The sequence below is a fragment of the Erigeron canadensis genome, chromosome 4, assembly GCF_010389155.1.
Source record: "Erigeron canadensis isolate Cc75 chromosome 4, C_canadensis_v1, whole genome shotgun sequence".
Classification (NCBI taxonomy): Eukaryota; Viridiplantae; Streptophyta; class Magnoliopsida; order Asterales; family Asteraceae; genus Erigeron; species Erigeron canadensis.
In genome coordinates this window covers 31,036,580-31,047,228 of record NC_057764.1, presented here as the reverse complement: position 1 = coordinate 31,047,228, position 10,649 = coordinate 31,036,580, and the positions used below count along the sequence as shown (strand labels likewise).

Below are 10,649 nucleotides of genomic sequence, written 5' to 3'. Positions count from 1 at the left end.
TTAGATTAAAGATACAAAATCTTATTTGAATTACTAAATGATAAGAATGCCTATGAGATTCAATCATAAACAACCTTGCCTCGGTTTGTGAATTTTAATCATTTAAATTATTAAGGGGGGACGGAGTGGAGGTTGGTATGGCCAATTTATGGCTCGAAACTGCCGGCTACACCACCGCCACCTATGAATTTATGGGCTAGCGGTTTGGTGGGAGGGTAATATACCCGCTGGTGATAAATGGAGAGAGAGTGTGGGCCCCATGTCTTGTGAACGTTGCAGCCCATCTAAATAAAAAAAAAAAAGTTTTTCCCCTCTTTTTTTATCTTCTTCCATTTTTCTTTTCATTTACCCCATCAAACAAAACCCCCATTTTCTTCTCTTCCATGGATCCAAGGAAGCCAAAAAATGGTGTGGGTGGTGGACAAGGACGTATTCCAGTGAATCGGACACCATTCAATCCCCCGAATCAAACACCGAATCAAGCCAATATGCCACAACCGAGAGCTTCAATCCCCCGACAAAATCAAAATCGAATCCCACACCGAATTCGACATCAAATCCCACAACAAATTCCCCAACCTCAACCTTACTACCCACAACCGGCGTATTCACAAGGTTACGTTTACGGTCCACTGCCGTCGATTATACATTCATATGTTATTGAGCAAACCGCTGAAGTCGAATTCGACCCGTTTTTGCATACCCGTAACACACCTTTGCCTGATGATGATGTTGCCATCCCTGAAACGCAAGAGCAACCAAACATGCAAGAGCAACCAAACACGCAAGGTATTGATTTCGACCCGTTTGATTTCATATTGTTTGTTGTTTTTGTTTTTTTCTTGCATTTGTTACCTAAATCGATGTGTACTTAGTGTTCTTTGAGAAGTAAAATTGATTAAACTAGTGTATTGTTGCTTCGGTTGTATTGTGATGAATTTAGTTTGATGAATTGAATAAAATCGATATGGATTTGTGATTCATTTGTGACGGATTTCGATATGTATCAAATGTTTTGCGATGGATTTCGATATGAATGGAATGTGTTGCTTCTGTTTGTTGCTTCTGTTGCTTTGTGTATCACATTCATTTGTTTAATCGATTAAACCATTCGATATGTTGCATCACTTGTGTATCACATGGATTTCGATATGCTTCTGTTGCTTTGTAAATATGTGTTGGATTTCGATTTATGTTTTTGTTTAGATGATGTCCAAGAAGTACAAGCTCAAGATGTTTTGGGCAAAAAGAAGAAACGAGCGGAAAAACAACCTTGGAGTCAAGAGGAGGAAGAGGCGTTGACTAAAGCTTAGATTCATGTATCCACGTGTAGAGTTGTCGGGAATGAACAAGGTCGAGATAAGTTTTGGGAAAGGATTTTAGATCATTTTGCGTCACTCATGGATGGAACAACTCGAAGTCACCATAGTCTAAACACCAAATGGAATGTAATGAATGGAGCCATCAACTTGTTTAACGGCCTTTATCACCAAGCGGTAATATATATATAACGTTTTGCTTTGTTTTAAGTATTTCGAGTTATGTCTGTTTGATTTAAGATGAAAGTCTCGAATTGTTTTTATTTTATACTTGTAGAATCGTCTATGGTTGAGTGGGTGTAATAACATTGATGTGATGAAAACGGCTTTGGGAGACTATAGCGATAAAACGGGCAAACCTTTTCCACATGTGTTGGCTTGGGATGTTGTGAAAAGAGGAAGCCAAATGGGTGGAACAAGCGACTCCAGTTGAAGCCGGCACATCTTCCACCCATTCTGATAAGCGAAGAAAGTCGCTTGATGGTAACTATGAATCGAGTAGTAATGATCCTGCTCTTGTCCTTCCTGATTTGAATGAAGATTCAACCCCCACTCGGCCAAGAAAAGGAAAAAATCAGGTTGGTGCATCGTCGTCGTTTAGGGCGGGGAGTGTTTATAGTTCGGTTGATTAATATGCGCAAAAGAAGGAACAATTGTTGGTCGAAGTCACAGAGAAGACACAAAAGTTGTTGGACCTCCAAATCACACAAACAAGTAGGAAGACCGAGAGGGGAGACATGAAGTTTTTTAAGGAGCCGCACAACGACATCACTTATCCGGTTTTTCTAGCATGGGTGCTTAAGAGAAAACGAGAAATTGGAGAGGAGTATGGATGACCGTGTAATTTTTAAATATCTAGTAGTTTTATTTGAATAATTGTATTGGACTTTTTTTAATTTCGTACTAGTATGTTTAATTTTATATGTAATGGACATGTTTTATTTGAATATTTGTAGTTGAATAATTTGTCTAGTTTAATAAATAAGAAGAAAAAAAAAAGAAGAAAGAAAAATAATAATTTGGGAGAGTTGGAAATTTATCGGGATTTTATTGGTTGATTTTGGAAGGGTTGATAAATTTATCCCTTCCCACTCCGCCGCCGCCCCCCCCCCCCCCCCCCCTACCCCCTAAGCTGTATTTGGTTATTAAACCTTATCCTACCGGTAAAATATGCAAATATGATTTCCAAAACATTGGTATACATCTTGCAAGTTACTATTCATGTATAAATAATTTAAGTGGCTTTATTAATTTAGAGTTACAAAATGTTAATAAAGTATTATATAGACATTACAAAAAAGTTGCTTTATATATTTCCGTACAACATATCTAGAAAGTTTGATTTTGTTTTCTTTTTAACAGATAGAAAATCTTTCTAAAAGAAAAAACCCTAAATGCTTGATATATAAATTTAGAAATTAGAATAGACCTATATGTGAAGCAGGCAAGCAGCCATGAGGCCATGTTTTATAAATGTAGATTGTTGGGCTTATGATATCAGATTATAAGTTCAATTGTCTCTTTATGTTACACATTCTTCATGTATGTTTTATGTCGCATTAGTAGTTGCAAATGATTTAACTAATCCAAACCGTTTGAAAACGAACTTCTTGGTAATAAACTAATAATAGACAAAGTATAGCAAAATTAATTAATTCATTTATAAACGACCAAATTGAGCATATAAGATATAGCTTTTAATGCTTGAGCTACATAATACAACAAGATTTACTTAAATAATAATGCCCCCTTCATCAGGTGGCAAGTGATGTGAACATGATTGATTCGATAAGAAGATACAATTGCAACTTTTCCATTTTGGATAAAGATACTAATAACGGTTGGTTATATAAGGGTAAGAAATTAAAAACGGCAGGGTGACCATTTTGCGCACCACTACACATTGCACGCCACATTCAAATTATGGATGGGCAGCAAAGTAGGCCAATAGTCCAACCAACGGTGCATTTATATACGTTGTAGGCTCGGATTCTTGAAAGAACGGTCTAGAGTCAGGAAACGCATCAGTCGTGTTAGGCCCACCAACCACAGCTCCTACTAATACATTTGGGTTTGGGTCTGGGCTAAAGAAGTAACGTGACCCAGCCTTGCAACCTATACGAGCTGGATGGACTCTAACCGAAGGTAAAGAGCTGCCTCTATGATGAATCCTTTGTGGGTAACGAGGTCCATACCCGACCATGTATGACATCCTCATTGGGTTATCTCCAAGAATATAATTCACCTATGAAATGAAGAGAAAGGTAAAAAAAAAAATTAACAAAGAATATAAAATTAGCTGTTTTGGGGGTTGAATATTGGTTTAGCTGTAGTCTGTAGATTTATGAAAGTTTTTGTCCTAATTTTGTGTGTAAAAGGATAGACAATATTATAACTTTGGTGATATAATTTGTCCTAATTTTGATATGTGGGCCGAAGTAAATGGCAGCCATACATTTGGCAACAACCCAAAGTCATGTTATGGGCCCGAAAACAATACTGAAAATTCAAAACGCCCATCACTCGCCGCAGCACATCAGTACATCACTGGTATGCATTTTACAAGATTCCAAAATCCAAATGTTTTCTCATTTTTTTTCTTCACAAGAATTTGGTTTGAAAATTATAGATGCCCAACCAATGTTTTGAACCATTTCAAGTATAAACGCGATTAAAAAAAAAAAGAGGGTTAAGTTTAGTGATTAAATCATTATTAACAGCAATATACTAATACTAATATACATATAGATATAGAAATAAATACATGAAGTTTAACTTACTTGACGCCTTGCCAAACTTTTGAGAAGAGCGGGGGAAGCTGATTTATCACTACATGGCACCACATGATTGGCATGGCTTAAGTAGTTAGAATAGGCCAGCAACAGAAAAGATAGTGAAGTTACATGTTGCATGTTACTTCCTCCAGCTTTAAATATCAATCCACCTAATTTTAACAACACCAACCTTATCTATCATACATATCAAGACAGGTTTTAGAAAAAAATATGGAAAAAAAAGAAAAGAAAAACAGACCTGGTGAGTATTGAACTTGAAGATGAGCTGTTCCGGGTAACAAAGAACATATAAATGCATCGGCATTGTTCTGAAATGACTTTAGATCAGGCGATTTTCCCATTAACACCTCCTGCAAAAATGTTTGTAACATATTGTTATTTACTGTGACAGGAATGTAACGAAACAATGCAATTGTGCATAAAACGTCAATGCCAACAATACTTAATCTTCCCATGAGTGTGGCACGGGAAAGGTGCAATGTAAATAGTCTTTACCATTACCCGCTTCAGGAACATGTGCATAATCAGCCTTAGCGTAATTATCCAATTAAGACTTTAAGCTTATATGATTTGACTATTATAGTATTATAATTACCAATTATGATCATAATGTAAAGATAACAATGCACATGGGTTGTGGACAGTCCTATGAAATGGGAAATGAGATATGTATGATATAATGTCAAATTTTTATCCAGTTTTAAAGTGAGGTCACCATCATATTTTGAAGGATAATAAGCTGCTTATTTAACATTCTATCCATTAAAGCATGGAAATTGAGAAGGAAATGTCACTACTTTCTTTCTTATGCACATGCATTCTAGCAGAAAATCACTGACCTTTAAGTAGGTCCCACCACATTACCCACAGAAACCTAAACATGAAGGAGGTACTATAACTTATAGCATTAGTCCATTCCATTTGAGAGTAAAGACACCATATAGACATAGTCCCTGCATTTGTTGCTAGAGAGGACACTGGTCTTGAAAACAAGGACATGGTCTTATAATTCTATATTGTATAGTATAAGTATACTATATAGACAATGAGACCCCACATTCATGACTTGTCATGTATTTTTTACATTGTTGTAATGTTAACAAGTAACAACATGGGCCTGATTTAAGTTTAGAAAAGCAACATATAATCTAGGCAAGATAAACCAAAATCCAACAACAAAAAAAAAAAACTAGCTTAAGCTAAGATGACAAATTTCACGAGTCGTGTCAATGCAAGGTCATATAAAACTTTAAAACTACATACAGAAAAAGCATGTTGACACATCGAATAAGTACTATAGTTCACAATGTCAAAAGTTTACACAAGAGCCAATTATTGAATGATCGTTACAAGGTCAAATTACTTTGAATCGAAAAGAAACGTTCAGTATATAGAAGAGAAATAATAATACAGTAACTTTTTATGAAAATAAAGAGAGAAAAACTTTGATAATTTGAAATAGTGATGGACATTACACAATGAGTCTTTGACAATTTGACCGATTCTTATATGAAAATAGTGAAGGACCCACTTATAATGGGACCCAGCTGTTGTTTCCAATTAAGATGTAAACAAGATTTACACAATATAAACCATGTGACTAGGCTGACACAGTGTAAAAGGTATTAGGGGTAGTATGGTGTTTATTAGAATAGACACCAGGATGAGAAGAGGAATATCGACATATATATAAGACAAAACTTTGAAAAGATCATACGTACGTGAACAAAGATGTATTATTGAAAATGCAACGAAGTATAACAAGTTTTCCATATTAGGTGAAGTTGAAAAGCAAGAAAAAACATATTGTTATCAGATCAAAAATAGTTTGTGTATGATTTTATAACTAGATATCAGATAATATCATGTAAAACTGCGGATAACTAATTTATTATCGTTTTTTTACTAACCGGTCTCACAGTCAAATTGCTGGAAGGGACATGTGACATGATTTTAACTCCTGACTATAGTGCCTATCCTTTAATTGCTAAGCTAACATCGTGAATACATATATAATGTAATAATAGTACTTTCATTGTACAAAATAAATAAGCAAAGATGGTCCTTTTTTATGTACCTTAGAAATGAGAACATTGATGCCAGCATGTTTGTTATCCCACCCAAATTCATTAATGGTGTCTCCTGCTCTCAAGATGACTTCATTTCTTATTATGTACTCCCTATATTGCCTTCTTCTTGATGCCTTGTGCAACCAAGCTGCTGCCCATAACAATTCATCCTGCCCCAATAACCATTCATCTTATTAATTATAAAAATTACTCAAATAGGATATATACATAATCAGTTTTGTTAGTTGGTACCAAAAGGGTTAAGTACCTCATAACCATTGTTGTCACAGTAAAAAGGGCAAACAGCCGAGTGTAAATAATTGCTGTAGGCACCTCTGTATGTGTCAGCAAACCGAAAGACCTAATAACGAAAATCAAAGTAGTAAATACAACAAGACTTGCTTTGGGAGGCGTTAAAGTTAACAGAAAAATGTCCAGTTTGACCAAGTAACATTTACATTTACAGTAGTAAATACAACAAGCTCTGATAGAATATTTTTGTTCTACAAAAGAATAGTTCATCAATACATATACATTCAAAAGAAATTATAACTAATATGTCTAAAAATATGAATGCAGTTGCAAACTTCAATAACAATTAAAAAAAAAAAACAGTAACTATTATAACCAGAAACAACATATAGAAAAGTGACCATATAAAAGCACATTAATTTTTTGATAATAACATGATGGTTTAACATGGAAAAAAAAAATAAGCTACTTAACAGAATATCAATAAATGACATGCCATGTGAATAAAGCATTTGACATTTACAATTTTATTTTCTAAAAGTAACTTTCACTGTCCACCCACACCTATCTTTATGGTCCTCACAAAATTCCAAAGTTAATCTCCAAAATCTAAACAAACAAAAGTTAAGCATAAGATTTCATATAACTACTTTTGATACCATTCAAAATTACCATCTCTTTGCTTCTCAATCCATAAAAGATCATACACACTTTTTCATATCTACGCAACCCTTTATCAACCGGAAATCACACTATTCAATTCTTGACAAAAATGCCCAAACAATGTACAAGAGTAAGTGCAAATATGTTTCTCTCAATATTTGCCATTAGATTGATGAAAACAAAGTTTTCTGATTAATATGTGTAGCAATAACTTTTGGAGTTTGTACAAATAATAATAAACACTCTCTCAACAACTGTTTATCATGTTTATTTTATAATAATAAAATAAAAATAAACTTTTTCTTTTAAACAGCCAAACAGGTACCAGTTTATTAAGCAAAAATCCTAAACCGGCAAACCCCGCTCAATATTTAAACCCAAATTAATAAAACCTGATTTCCAATTTGTTTAATAAGAAACCACCAATAACCAAATGCCACGTACAAAAAGAAATAAAGCAACATTTGTCGCCCACTCACACACAACACAACGAAACAAGATGACAAAAATAAAAAAAAAAAGAAAGAAAGAAATGTACCTTAACAGCACGATTGAGAAGAATACGTGAGTAAGTAGGGTCACGTGACCGGAAAACAATAGAAGCAGCGGCCAAAGCAGCAGCAGTTTCACCAGCCACGTCAGATCCAGGATGGTTTCGATCAATTTTATAAACAGTTCTTAAAGTATCCATATCTTCTGGTCTTTCCCAACAATTATGATCAGAATACGCATCACCAACTTGTACATAAACCACACCCTCTGTTGCCGTTGCTTTTAGTAAATAATCCGTTCCCCATTTTACGGCTTTCACGGCGTTCCCTAATTCATTCCCCATTATTCGCCCGAAATCGATTACGCTCCACGCCAGCAATGTGGTTGTAAATGCCATTGGAAACCCGAATTTTATGTTGTCCCCTGCGTCATAGTATCCTCCCCTTAAATCCACCTGCACATTTTTTTTTCCCCATATTTATTATAAATATTTATTTATTTATTTTAATAGAAAATATAAATAATCAGGTACATTTTGAAGAAACATTCTGCCACCACTAGGCTACCATTTTGTAGTACAAAACTCATAGATATATATACAAGAAAAAAAAAATTATGTATATATATATATGTGCATTTTAACATATTGGCTTATGTTTTAGGCCTTTAAAATGCTATTTAAAAATCACCATATGTTAGTAAACAGAAATAGATAGATACAGATAATGTGTATGCAACTAAACAATTAAAAATGATGATATTTACAACATTATAAAGCTCTTTTTAGTAATAAGTTTCACATATAAACATATTTTTATAACAGTTAAAATACAGAGTATGTGATACATATATAGATATAAGATATAAAGGTATGGGTAAGTGTATATAAATATAGCTTAAAGCATATCATGTCTAGATATACCAAATATTAAACCTGCATTTCAACAAATAATCAGATTCTTAGGATAATAATACCAGTACATTTTACACAAATTAAATTTTTTTTTCTTTTGTTTTTTTGAGTTTTGATATTTATATGCTATTAAGTATTAACAAATATATATATATATATAAATCAACAAACTAAAAGGATTAAAGCTATATTTGAGTAGAGTGTGTTAAAAAAAATGCCAAAACATCAAAAATAAAGGTACATTTCAGTAAAATATTACTCAAAAAATTAAATAGAAATAAAGAAGCTGTAACTTACAAATAAACTACATTTTAACAAAATATGAAAATATTTCATATTTTTTCACCTAAATGAAGCTACTATTTATCAGAAGCATAAAAAACAGACCTACATTTCAAAAAACAGTTAAAAAAATAGAATAAAAGACTACACGAGTAAAAAAGGAGGAAAAACTACTCCGGCAGTAGAACCGTCGTGCAATGCGGAATGACTGCGCCACCGGACACGTTGATCCGGCGGGAGTCTGCCGGAACGCTGACCTTCAAAGAACAAAATGCATTTCCGTAGAGCATCTGAATAATCATGTGCGGTGACGGAAGATGAAAAAAGCAAAAAGAGAGTAAAAATGGCGAAAACCGCCGGAGAAGTGACCGGTTTTGGCGCCATTTTGATATTTTGGAGGTTGCGGGAAGGGGAAGCAAAGTGATGGTGAGTAAAAGTGGAAGCGTCGTCGTTTGGATTTTATAGCCAAAAAGAAAAAAATGAATATGTGTAAGTTACATAAAGAGTCCTTGTAGTTTATCTCACTTTATTATTGTTGGTTTTTTGTTTTGCAAACAAATGAGAAAAATGGTTGTGCGGTAATAATATACTCACTAAACATCTTTTAAGTATCTTGGATGAATTTTAATTGTGTTTTTAGAATGATTTGAATGAAGATTTACAGAAATATATAGAGAATTTCATAAATGAGAAGTATATATATTTATAAAAGACTGTAACTAAGACAACCTAGTAGATACAAGATACGATAAATATGTAAATAAATAGAAACTTTTATGTTCGTGTTGTTTTAATAGGTCTCTCTTGGGCATGAATATACACATTCCAATTAAGATATTCTTGTTATTGTCTTTGACCTCCTTTTTTAACTACCCAATATGATTGTTCAAAGAGATTCGTAACTTAGATATCTTGTTAAAATATCATTATATCTTATTGTTAGACTACTTTCATAGTTTGGTTAGAGACTACGAGCATGTAATATTGTTAAGAGTACTAGTATGTCGATCATATAAAACAATGCTAATTATAAATTTTGAAATTTTTTTTTTTTACGGTAAAGTTATCTTTTAATCAAGTAAGAATTTAGAGGTAAGACGACCTTTTTTTTCATGGTCTATTCAAATAGAAAATTGTTAGATTACTATGTGTGCTATGCCCTTTTATTTTTTCAATAAATCAAGTTGAAAAAAACTATATACTTGTATTACATATAAAAGAAGAAAAATATAAAGTTACAATAAATAAAAGGACCGTTTAAGTAACTTAGCTAAAAAGTAAAGTAAAGTAGGTCATTGGATTCTTAGAGAATGGGCCAATTAGAGGTGAACACGTGACTGGGTCCGAAAGGATGGGTGTGGGTTTGGATACCGATGTAAACAGGGTTTTTGTTTGACTTATGGGGTTAGTGGTTTGACTAGTCGGGTCGGGTATTGTAATTGACTGGGTTATGATGGGATTTATTGCAAGTAACCGTTGGTGCTTCTAGTCAGTCCCCACAATTGTGCCGTTTACAACATTCCAATATTTTTCACCCTATCATTTTCATGGTAATAAAATTTGTTGAATCCAAATTTGCTATGAGTATTTTGTAAGAATCCTGATATCCTTGTTGCAATTATTTTACACTTGTATCCAGTTGTATTGGTAAATTTGAGGTGCTTCTTTGATCTATTATTATTTAGATATAAAAAAGTGATATTCCTTTTAGGTAATAGTATCATCCACTGACAAACAAAATTACTTAATATTACCACCATTGTTGATTTTGTTTGTTGTGTATTAGTTCAGGATTAACTTAATTGAAAGCTGACAAAAAAATTTGATAGAAATTTACCTAAAAGCTTACAAAACTCCTTAACTT

At 33.4% G+C, this 10,649-nt stretch overlaps 2 protein-coding genes across 2 annotated transcripts; one reads left to right on the top strand and one right to left on the bottom strand.

The window, feature by feature from the left end:
* Window positions 1–383: 383 nt before the first annotated feature.
* Window positions 384–1,313, top strand: LOC122597387. Its single transcript, XM_043769986.1, has 2 exons — window positions 384–789; window positions 1,207–1,313. The coding sequence occupies exons 1-2, from the start codon at window positions 384–386 to the stop codon at window positions 1,311–1,313; spliced, it is 513 nt and encodes a 170-aa protein (XP_043625921.1).
* Window positions 1,314–2,958: 1,645 nt separating this feature from the next.
* Window positions 2,959–9,200, bottom strand: LOC122597916 (endoglucanase 8-like). The gene is made up of 7 exons (XM_043770504.1): window positions 8,960–9,200; window positions 7,637–8,044; window positions 6,452–6,544; window positions 6,192–6,353; window positions 4,353–4,464; window positions 4,100–4,263; window positions 2,959–3,564 (listed from the first exon to the last, which is right to left on the bottom strand). The coding sequence occupies exons 1-7, from the start codon at window positions 9,167–9,169 to the stop codon at window positions 3,241–3,243; spliced, it is 1,473 nt and encodes a 490-aa protein (XP_043626439.1). The 5' UTR covers window positions 9,170–9,200; the 3' UTR covers window positions 2,959–3,240.
* Between the last annotated feature and the right edge of the window lie 1,449 nt (window positions 9,201–10,649).